Source organism: Lepeophtheirus salmonis, chromosome 2 (assembly GCF_016086655.4).
Source record: "Lepeophtheirus salmonis chromosome 2, UVic_Lsal_1.4, whole genome shotgun sequence".
In the NCBI taxonomy this organism is placed as follows: Eukaryota; Metazoa; Arthropoda; class Copepoda; order Siphonostomatoida; family Caligidae; genus Lepeophtheirus; species Lepeophtheirus salmonis.
The window spans coordinates 15,435,747-15,451,968 of record NC_052132.2 but is presented as its reverse complement, the minus strand read 5'-3'; the positions used below and the strand labels follow the sequence as shown (position 1 = coordinate 15,451,968).

The window sequence follows — 16,222 nt, the reverse complement described above, 5'->3', positions numbered from 1 at the left end:
TTACTGCATGGAAGATATTTCCTAGAAACTTATTGAATCTCTACTGGAGTATTTTGATCAAATTCAGGTACTAACAGTTCATAACAGCAATCACCCTTGATTGGTTCTGTTCTTCGGATAAACAATTCGTTGAGCTGTTCGATTACCAGCTTTCGCTGCTCGGATCATATAGTTTTTAGCTGTACACGAGTCGCCTTTTTTATTATAGTGGACAGCTAAGTTAAAGAGTGCACCCGAATGATTCATCCTGGAGGCTTTTTTAAGATATTTAAGGGATTTTGAAACCTCTCCATGCCTTTCATAAATGAGAGCCAGATTGAATGCGGCAGATGGGAGAGATGAGTTCTCAAATAAGGAAATTGCATCTTTGGGATGAGATTCAGCGAGTTGAATTCCAGCTTCATTCATCATATGTGAATGAATGAGGCTCAGCTCTTGCAATAGATGTGATTCTACTGAGATGGCGCATAAGTTTTGATCTACTACGGCTTTGAGGAGAGAAAATGAGGGATCGCAACCGATATGCGGGGGCTTGGCGGAATTAAAAGGAATGAGACAATGGCTCTCAACTTGTCGTAGAGGCTTTAATTTATTTATTATTTGATCATGGAGAAGAGTGGGCTCGTCCAAGTGAAGTGCAACGGCGCTATGTATTCGATGAGTTCCATTGGCAGTATAAGTATTTGTTCCATTTCTTAACAACACACCTCGACAAGCAAACATAACAACTGTCAACCCTTCACAAACTCGCTCTATGCACCTTAAGTTCCAACACAATATTGATGTGCGTATTCTTTTCGAATACTCGTTTCTTCACTAACAGCTTATAATATAATATCTTAGTATAAATTATATATCTATATAATTATTATATTAATATACTTTACTATGAGTATTTTAACAATTATTCTGACATCACAACAATCAATGACATCATAGTTCATAGTACTAAAGCCAATGGTATTATAATAATCATTAGTAACTAACAAGAATAATCAGCAAAGGTTTTCATTTCTCACTGAAAATTTACAATCATAATAAATGACGTCATTGGGACCCCAAATACAAGAATATACTACGATAGAAAATAATTGAACGTTAAAAAATAAGGAATCAATGGAAAAAAACAAATTTAAAGGACTACAGTAGTGTATTTTTCATGTTTAAAAATCAAATGGGAAATTAAACTTAATTGAGTTTGTAAAATATCACTCCTTTGTTAGTTCATCATCATTACAGAATCTATGTCAAGTCACGTGTCACAAATAATATTCCTTCTAAAAAAGACTACATATATCTCATTAGTATTACATTTAGTTAATTGACTCAAGACTAGAGTCAATGAGTTGTACTAATATCTGGAGTGAATCACTTAACTTCATGTAGGGGGTTGTTATTTTTTATAGTTAAAAATAAAATGGCAAAAATTTATTAACTTTGTACAATATTGCTCCATTTATATTTCAATAGCATCATGGGGGAAAATAACCAAAAATAAAGTTTAAATCGAACATTTTACCCTTTAAAGTTAGGAGTCATTTGTTTTGGCTACGGATGTACAATATATACAACGTAAATCTTAATAGAGAATTAAGAAAGAGGATCAAAGGTTTGAAATGTATTGATAAATAATATTAATATTATATTAGACAGTATTGTGTCCATGCCATTGTCTTTTATAATTATTTATTGCGTATGTATATCCCGGAAATTTTATAATTTTTTATTAGCCCAACTCCACTTTGCCTATGATTTAATTAGTTAAATTATTTTATTTATGAAATACATCCTCCCACATGAGGTTAAGGGATTGCCCCTTGGTTCACTCTAAGGTTAATAGATACATTTCTATTAACCTTGGTTCACTCCAGATATTAGTACAACTCGTTGCTAGAGTCCTTTACATTCACTCAAACAAATGAGCTCAATGACGTCAATAGGAAGAGTTTCTTAATAAATCTGCTCTGTTTGATAGTAGTCCTTGGTTTGCCTCACGATTTTGTTGTTGCCTAACTTTGTTCTAATACGTAGTAGTATTGAATAACCCCAAGGACTACTCGTGGTCCTTGTTAAGGCACACTCAAACATTGAAAGGAATATATAGTCAGAGATCTAGCTAGGTGACTAAGATTTTTACTCGATGGCATGGCTGAGTCAGGTAGAAAGAGATTAAATATTCTGATCTTGAGAAGTTTGATGCAGTTGTTGTCTTATTTGTAGGTAATACTATTATTTTTACGCTAAAATCCGGCGAAAAAATCAGAATATTAAATTGATGGCTTTTTTAGCGAAATACTATTCGTTAAACATATCAAACTTAACACTTTAAGGCAATGGAACAGTCTTTTAAATACCTTATGAACTTAACTAGAATTGTTGCCTATCAAACAAGTAATCACCATTTACAAGGACAATAAATAACTAGTGTTTTATATTACTGTAATAATTTAAGATTAACAAAATAACAAGGTTAAAATTTGTTTTGTAAAAAAAAAGAAGTTATGGACTGCCTAGCCGCCCTTATATATCTATGTAATGTGATGCCCATGTTCGCTCTATGCAATTTTCTCCAACGAAGGTGAATTTCCACATCTATCATGTTACTCATGTGCAGATACGTAAATAAGTATTTGTGAATGGGGAAATGATTTTTTAAGAACTTTCTATACAACTATCTTCAAACATCTCTGTCAACATATAAATATTTCTTGTTTGTACTGCGAAAAGATAAATTTCTTAACATGTTAGAAAATTCCGTGCTTCCAAAAAAATTAAATTTATTATGGCATTTTCCCTCCTACAAAAAATAAACATTTTGAATCATAGAAGCTCTTCATTTTGAAAGGAAAAAATTAAGGTTAAGATTAGAATATTATCGTATACAAAGTTCTTCAAAATAAATTACTCATAAATACACATTTACGTGTACACATATGATAGATGTGGACACTTACCTTAATTATGATGCAAAAACCCTGCTATTGGGGTCTATATTTCTAGTATCATTGAAACAATACAAATATATATAGTACGGCAAAATTACTACCTTTTGCCAAAAGAAAAAGATATTTGTATCAGAAAAGTTTTTTTCTTCTTCACATTTAAGGTATTGTTTTATATAGTTTTGACAATCATATCAGATAGTTGACGTCCCCCGTTATCAATACACTGAACAAACCGATTTCGGGTGTTTGCCAAGACCCTTGCCAGAGTAATAGCGGGTATTTTGGCTATTTCTTCTCGGATGTTAGCCTTCAAGTCTGGTAGGCTACTCGGATTGTTAACATAAACACGGGACTTCAAATATCCCCACAAATAGAAATCGCAAGGGCTCAAATCGGGAGAACTGTCTGGCCACTCCAAATCACCCATTATTGAAATGAGGCGCTCTGGAAAGTGTTCCGTCAAAACAGCCATCGCTGCCTTTGAAGTGTGAGTCGTTGCTCCGTCCTGTTGAAACCAAATATCCCCTAGGTCCAATTCATCAATTCGAGGAAGAAAAAATTCCTTCAACATGTTCACATACTGGTCTGTCTCTTTAACCTCATTTTCTTCAAAAAACCAAGGACCAATAATTCCAGTGGATGAAATTGCACACCACACTGTGACTTTAGGTGAATGTAAAGGCAATTCTGGATCATTACTGGTGTCAGTAGCGTAGTAGCGCATGTTTTCTTTGTTAACGCATCCTGTCAAATGAAAATGTGCTTCATCACTGAAGTAAACAAGTGCGTCTTCAGGAACATTTTCGAGAAGCGCCTCACATGCGTTCCTTCGTGAAGAGAAATCATGTTCGGAGAGTTCCTGAGCAATTGCCATCGTATAAGGATGGCAATGAAGGTCATCCTTAAGTATTTGCCTAACTGAACGATCGGAAAGTCCAAGGGCAGACGCATGTTGGCGGGCAGAACGTCCTGGGAATTCTAAGATTGAAGCTCGCACTGCCTCAATATTCGCAGATGATCTGACGGGCCGAGGTGCTCCAGTTCTTCGTCGGATCGTACTCCCGGTTTCCCTGAACGTTGTCACCCATGTAATAATTGATTTCCGATCCGGGACAGGGCCTCTCGGGGCCACATTGAAACGATTTCGAAAGGCGCGCTGGGTTGCAATGACAGACAGTTGATTCGAAAAGTAGGCTTCCACGGCAAACGCACGTTCCTCACTACTCCATCGCATCATAGTGACTCACTGTATTTCTAAGAAAACTTTAGAATCTTGGTTCTAGAATGAAACCAAGCACACCCCGCTACAACTTCCACAGCCTGATTTCCACGCATTATGAAAAAGGAAGTTATGTTCAAGGGTATTTGAACAATATTAGGCAACGAGAAAATCGTATGTCAAAAACTGAAGATTTATTAAATAACTTTCTCTCTAAAGTGACGTCATTGGGCTCATTTGTTTGAGTAAATGTAATACATAAAAAGTACATAGTCATTTAAATTTGTTTTATTTCCATTGATTCCTTATTTATTTACGCAATATATAGGTCTTTAATTATTTCCTATTGTTATATTTCTGTATTTGGGTCCGAATGACGTCATGCTAATAAATTTCCCGTGAGAACTGAAAATCGGTGCTGACAACTTTGTTTTTATAAAATTGGTTATGTTGAGTTTTATATTTTTGAGTATTATGAATTATATATTTCATTTCCTACATTATATAATAATAGCATCACATAGCTTGAAAGGTATTCATACCAATAATTCTAAAAAAAAAAATAAAAACTTAAATTGTTATATATTAATTTAAGATAGCCTCAGCCCAATTCATAAATCATATCTCATAGAATATATACGAGTATATCTAACTGTTTTTAACATTGCTACCAACTGAAACCACAAGGCCACATAGAATTTTCTAGAAAGACTTGCAACTAATTTAGACTCAAGTAACACAAATATTACACATTATAAGCTAAACTTCCATTCATCCATCAGAAAAGATAACTAATGGAGTAATCAATTTAAGAACACATTAATAGAGGATGTTACTCTCTTGATTAATTAAAAAATGTGATATTGTCCCATTCTGGAAAATAATATATACATATATAATTATCCATAATAATTATTTTATACCCCTTGAAGTATTGAAATATAATTTTTTGCTCAATTAGAAAACACCATACAGGCCAGAATGAAAAAAAAACACAAAGTACCAATTGAATTCCAGGATATTTCATGATTTAGGTAAACTTATGGGAATATATGAAAATGGTTAAGGTTGATAGTATATTAGAAGAGAGATGAGATACTGTATTTGCTGGATTATATGGCATGAACTGCTTTTTACAATCTGTGCATATATTAGGAAGGTAAAAGAGTATCTGGTAAGCTTGGATGGAGCCGGCGTGAATGGATTGTAATATTGTAGTCTTCTCTTTTCTTTTTTTCTTCTCTTCTCCCTGACCCCTGCTGGCTTCCTCCTATCCTATGAATCTTTTAAGATTTTGTTGTATAGTCTATGGAGGTGGGAGCTGTTAGCAGCTAGATGTAATTTTAAATCCAGTGGCTCCCTCTGCAGACTCTTCTTTTCCCTCGAATCCCCTTTATTCCTGTCTTCATTTCAATAGCCTCCATCGGCTTTTTTTTACAATTGTATTTCTAGTGGAAAGTGGAAAATGAGTGAAAACAAGGACGAAACGGAGTACATCAAGCTCAAAGTTGTAGGACAAGACTCCAATGAAATTCATTTTCGTGTCAAGATGTCCACGCAAATGGGAAAGCTGAAAAAGTCTTACTCGGAACGGGTCGGCGTTCCTTTATCCAGTCTTCGATTCTTGTTCGACGGAAGGAGGATCAACGACGACGAGACTCCAAAGGCTTTAGAGATGGAACAGGATGACGTCATCGAAGTATATCAAGAGCAGTCCGGAGGCGGGAAAAGACCTTTTCATCCATTTTAATTAATAATTCCTACACACATAAGAAATTTTTTTTATATGTTTCTTTAATTGATTAATTCCATCTCCCCCGACTTCCTGTGCCTCCTCTTCTCCACCCGGAATGCTACAAGCCTAGTATTATTGAGTTCCAAGGCCTGAGGTCTTGTTCTCTCGTATTCTGTGTGTGTGTTTCTTTCCTCTAGAGGAGATCTCACTTTTTCAAACTAAACAAATTTTATCGGAGACGTAACTGTAATAATCATCTTATTCATTTCTCCTACTTTCAAATATAATGTACGAAATTTATTCCCTTCGACGCTTTTGTTTTTATTTATTACTTACATTCGCGTGTTGAATTGTTCTTTGTTCCGTTCGCGCTTCTTACTTAGTTATATATGACAACGTAGGATCTATCTCAATCAGTGTTTGACATATTAATTCATCCTCTGGTCCAGGCATGCATACTTCAAATATATCATATCGTCATCAAAATATGTTCGAAACTGAAGAAATGAACTTGTTTTAAGAGAAGGTTGAGTGCCAAATTGTCGTAACTCTAAATTTACAAATATACGTGTTATTGCCTAAAAATGTCATTCTAAAAGTCTAATATTGAATGTTAATACTTAGAAACAGAAAAAATCGGACTGTTGAAATGAATTTTCAGATTCTTTTTATTCTACAAATTGGAATACATCATTATTCTTAATTAAAGAATGGAGATTCCAATCTTCGTTCTGTTAAATGAATATTTGAGTGACAACAATTGAGTTCTCAATCTAGGACATACTGTTTTGTTTAATGTTGTGTGTGGACATATTGTATATTCAACATTGTTCAAGCTATCTCCATGACTATATAGGTATTAACGACTTCTTCTCGACTCAACCCATTCTCCCTACTATTTTATTAAGTGTTCCTTATAGCATATAGTAACTATTTATCATTGCTGAAAGTATATTCAGTTCCTTAAGTCTTCTAATCCTATATGATACGTAATCACTTTGATTTTAAGTATTTTAAATGTATGTTCTTAATTGAGTTTCTTCGCTGGTTGATGCTTCTTCTCTTATTACTGATACATTAATAATTACTTTTTTCACCTTGGATTCGTTGATTTTTATACTAGTTACATTAGATTCGCTAGTAATTATCATCAAATATCAACAAATCAATTTGTCAAACATGTGATAAACTTGCCAATAAATAGATTTAAGTGCTTAAAATAATATGTATATTTCTGTTTTTGATTTTTCAAATAAAAATCATTTATGGTTTATAATAGTGCACACATTTATAAAAATAATTATCCAATATTTCATATAAGAAATAATTTGTAGGTATTTTTTTTTTCTTTGGTACCTTAAACTATGAAAATGATAAAAATGGTAGCAAACTCTGTTATTCATATAAAATACAATATAGGATAGTTGAAATGCTCATATTAAACTGATAAAATTTGTTAGTTTATACGTCTACTTTTAAAACACATAAAAAAGGTAGATATTATTTATAAGCCATAAAATCGAGGGATAATTTCTTCCATTGGATTTGAAGTTGTATTTATCCGTAGTGTACCAATAACAAACCATTAACGAAGTTATCATTTAATTCGATTTTAATAAATGAAACTCATTTTGAGAAAGAAAATAATAATAATAGTATAACTTTACCAAAATGATTACTACATTATACAGTACAGTAAAGAAATTTAAAAATTATGGAAAATATTTTGAGTATTGTAATTGAACAATAAAAGTAACAAAAAATGAAGAATTGGACCCAACGGAAGGACCTAATATTAATAGTTATTTACAATATAATTTAAATACATATATTTAAGGGTTTTTTCGCTGAAAGAAAGCCAGTAAACCATTAATGTAACGGTATGTTTGATAGATTTAAATTCAAATGTGTACTTAAATAATTTTATGATTGAGATTTGAATCCAAGGCGAGCTAAGAGTATTTTTTTTCGATGCTGCATAATTTCAGTAAAAACATCTTCATTTGATGATTTGACTAAACCTTGAGTAACATATCTTAAATAATTAAGACAATCACAGACAGAAATAATTCTATTTCGAGCAAGAGAACTGATGTCGAATGATAATTCTTCGTTCTCTATACGAACTCGATATTGGCAAGGGAGTTTGACTTTTAATAGGTCACACTCTTTTGTTTCAATTTGATCCTTAGATATGGGGTGAATACTAAGAGTATTCTCTTCTATGCCCCTAAATAAAGACTTTTGAAGTGTTTTGTTTTCAAATTGGCAAGCAAGCTCAAAATCTTCCTTGTAGATTCTTTCTAAGAATTCATGTATTGATCTATCCAAAGAGGGATCTTTTTTCCATAACGAATATTCTAAATAGAGTTTAGGATCTATTATAAAAGTTTGTTCAGCTCCAAAGGGGATATCAAGAGAATGGATTGAGTCGTCCCTCTCTGAGGAAGTCGTAGAATCGTTTCGGAGATGAAAGGATGCCCCATTAATAGAGCTTACGGAACAATTCGTTTTATTTTTCTTAGGATCTATTTGGGGGTGTAAATGTTTGTTTGGAGCTGAGGGAGTTGATGTAAGAACCATAACTTTAAGTGCTTGGACCTCTGTAGTGAGTCCTTCCATTTTCATTTGTGTCTCAGTCACTTTTTTTTCAGCTGAAGCTTGTTTGATATTGGCTTCTCTAACCATTTTGTGTGCCTCTTCAAACAAGGATGCAGTCAAATCCCGGAGTTCAGCTTCAATTTCATCGCGCACTTTTGCAAGTTTCTCAATCTGTTCATCTTTCTCTTGAAGTTCTATTTTTGCACGAGATAGTTCAATTTCTAATTTGGAAACAGGCTCCTCCTCATTCGAAGTAAGGACAACAGTTTCAGAGGGCCCTGATGAATTTCCCATTTTTTTAGAAGATTTTAAACTGTTTATTGATAGAACGACTCCAGCTCCTCCAGGATTCTCAGTGGTGTCTGTATTATTACTTTGTTGATGACGTTTTGATTCACTCAAAGGTGAGAGTTTTTGAGAAGAATCCTTGGGATCGGGCATGTTTTAAAAGTAGAATGAATCTAAGTATGTATGCACAAACGCAGGTAGTAAATGAAATGGTACTAATAATCACAAACACGATACGATTCGCTTCATTTTTATCTAAATATAGTCCACAGCCACACGGTTTCGTTCACTGACAATATCTTTGAGATTCACTGAAAATATTCAAAATAACAATATATATATTTAAAAGTGATGTATACACATACATAATATATATTCAGACCACAAAGACACTAACGTAATTAAACATAATTCAAAAGAAGTCATATAAAATAGACAAACCTACAAATACTTTCATATTTGCTTTCAAATGTTGGCAAACAGAAAATATGTACATAAATTCAAAAATAATTTGGCATCACCTTCTAGCAAATGATAGAGCGTCACAAACACAAATAATTTTTAAACCCCAATTTTCATCACACAATAGAGCAAAAAGGTTGGAATTTGATTCTAGGGGGAAATCAAATTGAACGAATTATTATATGCATGAACTTTCCCCGTACCTTTATATTCAACAATTAATGCAAGTACGAATTTTGTATTGAATAAAGTGTATTCCAGTACACATATGAAGTTATAACTAGAAGTAAGGGATATTGAGTAGGGCTAGAGAGGGGGGATCATCTGAAAATGAACATTGCCAGTATTAGGAGAGCAAATAAGAATAACATTTAGCGTTTTAATATATACACACATGTACATATAGTCGATTACATTAATATGTCTATACTCACATTCAAATACACTTAATATATAGAGTTAAATGTTACAGCAATTAGGATGATTTGAATCTCCAGTTTTTAGCGAATAAGTAAGAACTATGAAACTATATTCTTGAGGAAGACAAGAAGGGATCATATTTCAAAGATAGAAAAAGCGTTGAAGCATGCTTTTTATGTAGATTTATTTCAAGGAAATTATCTATAAGTATCTATACATATTTTTTAATGTAGATGATTAAGTTAGGAACAAAATTATTCATCCCAAACATACTATCCACCTATATTTAGCGAATTAAAAGCTCACATACTACTTTACTGTACGTCAATGAATCGACCCTTCATTAGAGGCCTTCAAAATATGTGTTAATTCATAAGTTTCGACATAAATGTTAATTCAAAATAAAAATATATTTTACCAAATCGTTTCAAGGACTTTATTCCTCAGATTAGAAGTTCATATTTGAGGTATAATGCATATGCTTTCATAGTAGATAATAGAAAATAGGGATTTATTACAATGACATACATAACTAGTACAAATATTGAAAAAAAAAAACAATTTGTGAAGCAATAATAAATATTATTGTTGTTTGGTCCCATTAATTAATAATATTGTAGTATATACACACTCAACTGCAAATTCTGTCACTTCGAAATGCATTTAACTCAGTAAGGAAGAGTTGAGGGCGATTATAATAATAATAATAATTATCATCACCAGCTAAATCACATTAGGATTTTTAATCATATAAACAATATGTACAAAACAAGGCTAAATAATAATTACTTTTACAATCAAGTTCTAATGAACTACACGTAGAACAGCAAGAAAATATCAAAAAGATAACTTACAATGATTAATATTTCATAGCATCAAGATTCACTTTGGATCAGACGCAAGGGAAGACTACTGAGTACTTTCAAAATTCTTAGAGTGAGATGAATGATGACCAGAGAGTAGAAAACCGAAATCCAATAGATGTTTTTCCATCATCCTCACCATCTGCACTCCACCTTCCCTTCCTTTTCTTGCTCTATTGGACTAATATTAGTACTCAGTTGTCATCATTCTTGACTTTTACAACCAGTAGAGGTGTTTGTTTCACATAACTCGGCCCGCTCTCTCTCTCTCTCTCTGAAGAAGAATTGTAATAATGTTTCTTCTTAAAGAAAATTAATGTAAAATGTATAAATTATATGCATTTTACATGAGATACGTTCCTTCAATACATGCCTAAAAAATATTATATATTTATCAATAATCTCTCTATTTTTCAAATACAATAAGCGTACAATGCAGTTGTCCGTATATAGTGTAATAAGTAATTATTATAGGCGTTCCATGAACTGAGTAAATGGATATTAGGGTTGTATTAATATATAATATACCCCTAAAAAATTATATATATCCCTTTCAATTAAACAAATTACACAGGGGAACAATTAGGGGGAGGGGGTTGTCCAAATGAATTGAAGACAATAATCGAATTTATACCCTTAAAACAATCCCGAAATTAAAAGGAAGATTAATAAAACTTATGTAAACGTGCCTTTTATGGTTTTTTATTGATTCTGCATCTTGTTCTGAACTCGACATATTTCCATTTTAAGCTCAAAAATGACACTCTTCTTTAGACCCTTATAACTTATTCATAATACATAGTGATGAGGAATATCATAGAAAAATATTCAATGTATAAATTAAAAAAATATACATCTACAAAGATTTTTGTTCCATTTTGTATCTTTTAAGTGATCCCATTTTGAAATAATAAAATTATCAACTCATCGTGAATGGATCGCTTTATTGTTTCGATCCAGGTATCTCATTCCTAAGGAAGGAGTCCACTCTACTCCCTTATGAGATCTGGTAGTTCTCCTTTTATGAACTTTCCTGCTGTCGTCCCTCGTGGAATTCGGAATCTGAACATCTCTTGAGATGAATGATCAAGTTAGAAGTATCTCCCTTCGATCTTCCTTTACGGGGCATGACTTCATGAATTTGGCTTTGAAATCGGAAAAAGTATGATCTTAAAGTTGACTATTTGCTAGTACACCCCCTTAAAAAATTGGATCACTTAAAAAATACAAATTGAAGTCATTTGTTCAAAATGAGTGTTACCCTCTTTTATCTGTCTTTTTATGTACTATAAATAACCTTCAAATTAACTTTTCTATGAAGTTACAAAGCAAATTAAAATTTTTGAAGATCATCTTTATTAAAAGTAACTAATACATTTCTTATTTTATTTAATATCTACTATCAACAGTTCATAGTCATTCAGACGAAGAAATAAGAGTTCTAAACAGGGGATTTTCCAACAGAAGGCTTGAGGTCATCACGAAATTTGACTGCAATAACTTTTTCAAAGTACTCATGATACTCTTCCTTCTTCTTTTCTCTCTTGTTAAAGTAGTCGATAAAGTTAGCCTTTTCCCATGGATGCCACAGATCTAGTACATGATCAGGGGAATCAACGGTACGTTCGAAGGCAAGTGCACCAGGATCATTCTGAAAGTACATTATTATACATTAAATTGAGTACAATTTGGGTCAGAATATCGATAACAAAGGATACATTAATTCACGCTTCCAAAAAGTACGGAACATAAAATTCGAAGTTTGATATCAATGAATTATATTTAAAAAAACAAAAACCGTCAAAATGGTGTATTTATTATATAATTAAACTAATAGGAAATAAATAGATAAATTTTGGATTCTAGTTAGATTACACAACAGCCTTTAATGATAGTTTTTGAGAGAAAATCCACCCGCAAAAAAACTTCCTTCATTAGACTCTCTTTTTAAAGGTAAATGATTACATGATAGCATATGTGAGGGAGCCAGAATCTGACAAAAGCTAATTAGTGAAAGCGTAAATTTGTCCCGAAATTGACTGTTGAATAATTGCCCTTCAATCTTACATCAAATTGCGAAATCTTGATTAGATGATTTTATGTATCATAATTTATTGATAAATTATGATACATTACATTACATGATCCTTATAAAATTGTGTTTTTCTTTAAATACAAATTGCTCAAATTTTATATTTTGGATGCTCATTTTTTAAAATTTTAACACCCTGTTCTTGCTCATGTTGGGCAAAAACAGGGTACAAAAATCTTAAGTCTAGATAAAATATACAGAGTGCTACTAAATATATTAGAAATGAGTGATATGACTACAAAATTAAAAATACCATCTTGTGTACAATGCAAAATCAAATAACTTCCCATCTAAATATATAACCAGATTCTATCTTTATCTTTTTCAATTAATGCTATAAGTTGGAGTAGATAGTTAAGTAATATTACAAAAAAAAAATCATAGATAAATTAATACTGTTAATTATTTTTGGGTGTCATATTCACAAGATACATACTCAAAAAAGAACACATTTCTTAAAATATGATGGAATAATATTAATTTAATATCAATTTATTTTAACCTTGACCAAGAATCTACCTATGATAAATAGATTTAGTATATTTAATATAGCGTATTTTCACTGACGTCCTAAATTGCACATTAATTAAATGCGACGCCATTTTGGGTGCTCAAAGTTGATATTTTATCAACTTTGAACTAGGTTTAGACCGTCGTAAGACAAATTATTTCTGATGACTCGTCGTTGCGATAGTAATCCTGCTCACTACGAAAGGAACAGCAACCTACATGAAATGAACACCTTTTGAATACATTTTTATGAAACTTCATCAAATGGCTTTAAGAACAAAAAAAAGACTTAACATCTACATTGAATACTACTTGATGTCAATGATAAACACTGACATTTGAATTAAATTAAAGTAATATGTACTGAATATCCCTATAAAATGTCTAAATTTGTACTTTTTTTTGATCGATTAGGGACGATAAAAGTTGGATAATTAGTACGAAAAATATCTTACTCTTCCCATTGTCATAGTGATTTTTTTGCTTAAAATATGGAAATAAGATTGTATAATGATGTAATAACCTATTTTTAATGCATTTTAGAGTCAAAGATATAATCTTTCTCTCTAGGAAATACTAGAGGGAAAGATTTTTAATTGGCAGTAAAATTTAAGTCCTTTAATTTGTTGGTCCAATTTTGAGATACAATAATTGACAAGTTTCCTAAATATGAATGGTAAAAAAGTTTTCATTGTTAACAAACTAGGTTGTTTAGGCCCCCAAAATGGCGTTTGTGACGTGAAATGGCTCTATATGAAATGGTTGTTTATTTCACAGGAACTTACAAGAAATTTGAAAGGAATAGGATGTTTTTTCTCAAAGTGCTCCCTTTCTCCAGCCTCAAGTATGGCTGCTAGGACTCTCAAATCCTTTTCTTTCCGTGTTTTTTCGAAACGATCTCTCATTTGTACGGCTTGAAAACGTGCCTCGAGTCTAATTTGAGAGACAAGTTGTAAATGATTAATTAATTGTAAAATAAATAGCACACACCTATTATGTTCATAGTCCTCAATGGTCCGTAATGCCCTTTTGTAAAGGCGACATACTCTTTGAGCGTGGGTGAGGATAGTTTTGGGTTCCAAGGAGACGGGCATCTCGAACTCTATAGTATTTACAAGGTTTTGAATGACGTCAGAAATGATCAGCTGATTGAGTATGATTTGACGTCGTTAAGGGATTTTTTGTGATGGCTGATACTAATAGTGATAGCTTGCGAACCGGGGTGGAGCTCATAGAGATAAAATATTTTTTTTCTCTATGGTTGTTGAGATATAGTAAGTTTAGCTAATAATGAACCAATGAGTTCTATAAATATCTGGAGAGGCACCAGATCTACTTTGCTACCCTATTGGTGGATTTAATAACATTTTAAAGAAAATATTAAGTGGCAGGTAAGTCAATATGTACTACAATTTATTTTATTGTTTAAATCATCATTCTCTCTTCCTTATTTCTAAGTCGTCTTGCATAATATGTATCTCCACCAAATCATCAAAATTTGAAGACTAGAAGAACTAATAAGAACATTTTTCAATTAAAATGATTGTTTGGACCTATTCATCACGTATAATCTTCAATAATAATTTCTGCATAATTCCATAACAAAAAAAAATATAGATTGATTATGTCTTGAAGTGATAACCAGAAGTGGAAAAAAGTCCTTATACTGACAGTTTACGTTCTTTAAATCTTTTTATCGAGTTCAATTTGAATCATCAGATGTCTTTCAAGCGAATTTAAGACGTTTCAACTCAATAATTATAATATAGGGCTAAGGCTTTTCTTGAGCTCAGTATAAATTTGATTGGGAGACCAAATCGAGTCGTTAAGTCTTCAAAATATGAATTCAAGTCCAAGTTGAGTCGTAAGTCTTAAATCCTATTCCTCACCCCTAGTAAAATACTTTGTGCTTTCGCAGGTTTTAATTATGGGGAGTACAAAATTATATTTTTTATCTCTATATATATATATTGATATATCTCGATATCTCTTCAAATATGAATTATGATATATGAATTATAAGCATCTACGTCAATATTTTGAAAGTACGTATTAATTAGAATTGATGAAAATCTTCATTGATTTACAACCACTTTTAAACAAAATAAGTGAAATCTTTTTCCATCGGAAGCACTTATATATTTTAATAAGGACTTCTTTTTAAAGGGAAATATCGGTACTCATGTCAGAGTCCCTTGGGTTCTTAAGTGCGGGGTAGAGCATTAAAGCGGGGAGGACTTAATGGAATAGTGACACTGAGTAGTAGTGATAGTCGATAGACATAGAAATGTAAAGAAGGCGTTTTTTGAAAGAGAAGAAGATAAGCACTAAATAGGGAAGACCGAGATAGTTTAAAACACTAATATATTTATATATATTTTTAAACCTCTATTTTAATATTTGAGACTGGCATTTGGTCTCAAACATAGAGGGTATTACTTTATTTAATTTGATTTTATACAATTTTTCTATTGATAGATACATTTTAATAGAAAATAAATATAGATTCGTTGGCACATTCATACCTATTCTACAGGGATTAGAGATTATGATTTATCTCTTTCTTATTTGAATATACACTTTTAAGCTAGATACTGTACACTATATTTATGAATATTGATTATTCCTAACCTCTATTGAGGCTAGGATAATGGCCAAAGTGACGTAACTAAACTATTCATTTTACAGAATGAAGCTAGGAAACAACTCAATTCTCTCTTTATAATGAGTGATGATGTTTTTCATCTAATTTTTGCTATAAAATGGATCGAAGAAATTCATTTCAAGGTTCTGAATTTCTCTGTCAATATTATACTTCTAGGATGAGATTTTATAGGCAATAACACGTGTAATTGTAATTTTTGAGTTACGGCTATTTGGCACTCAACCCTCGACATATAGTATTATAATTTATAAGTATAAAGTCACAGGTTGAGGATAATTTTGTAACTTATGTTATGCCAATCCTTATTTATTCAGTTCAGTCGAGTCTTAGGGGCGTGGTTGGTCCTTCAAATGGGCTGTTGTACTAGAACTGATTAAAAACGATGAAGTAAAGTTAAGTCAAGGACCAAACTTAATAAGTTT

At 32.0% G+C, this 16,222-nt stretch overlaps 2 protein-coding genes and 1 non-coding gene across 7 annotated transcripts; 1 reads left to right on the top strand and 2 right to left on the bottom strand.

Moving 5' to 3' along the window:
• Positions 1-2,414: 2,414 nt before the first annotated feature.
• LOC139904764 (uncharacterized) lies at positions 2,415-5,123 on the bottom strand. The gene has a single exon (XM_071886627.1). The coding sequence runs from the start codon at positions 4,180-4,182 to the stop codon at positions 3,115-3,117; it is 1,068 nt and encodes a 355-aa protein (XP_071742728.1). The 5' UTR covers positions 4,183-5,123; the 3' UTR covers positions 2,415-3,114.
• A 342-nt stretch (positions 5,124-5,465) lies between these two features.
• Positions 5,466-7,119, top strand: LOC121132297 (uncharacterized). The gene is made up of 2 exons (XR_011778944.1): positions 5,466-6,425; positions 6,677-7,119. It is a non-coding gene; the product is annotated as an uncharacterized protein (transcript).
• On the bottom strand, positions 7,111-14,292 carry LOC121132296 (NADH dehydrogenase [ubiquinone] 1 beta subcomplex subunit 9). 5 transcript variants are annotated; one of them, XM_040727665.2, is made up of 4 exons: positions 14,126-14,292; positions 13,921-14,068; positions 10,525-12,184; positions 7,111-9,099 (listed from the first exon to the last, which is right to left on the bottom strand). In XM_040727665.2, exons 1-3 carry the CDS (start codon positions 14,227-14,229, stop codon positions 11,975-11,977), a joined length of 462 nt encoding a protein of 153 aa, XP_040583599.1. In that variant the 5' UTR covers positions 14,230-14,292; the 3' UTR covers positions 7,111-9,099; positions 10,525-11,974. The 5 variants fall into 5 exon arrangements, with proteins under 5 accessions (XP_040583599.1, XP_040583600.1, XP_040583602.1 ...); XM_040727666.2 differs by lacking the exons at positions 13,921-14,068; positions 14,126-14,292; XM_040727668.2 differs by lacking the exons at positions 10,525-12,184; positions 13,921-14,068; positions 14,126-14,292 and adding an exon at positions 9,454-9,552.
• Between the last annotated feature and the right edge of the window lie 1,930 nt (positions 14,293-16,222).

Excerpts from the sequence above, each read along its gene's own strand:
- LOC139904764 (XM_071886627.1), bottom strand. The coding sequence starts at position 4,182 with ATGATGCGATGGAGTAGTGAGGAACGTGCGTTTGCCGTGGAAGCCTAC.
- LOC121132296 (XM_040727666.2), bottom strand. The coding sequence starts at position 8,941 with ATGCCCGATCCCAAGGATTCTTCTCAAAAACTCTCACCTTTGAGTGAA.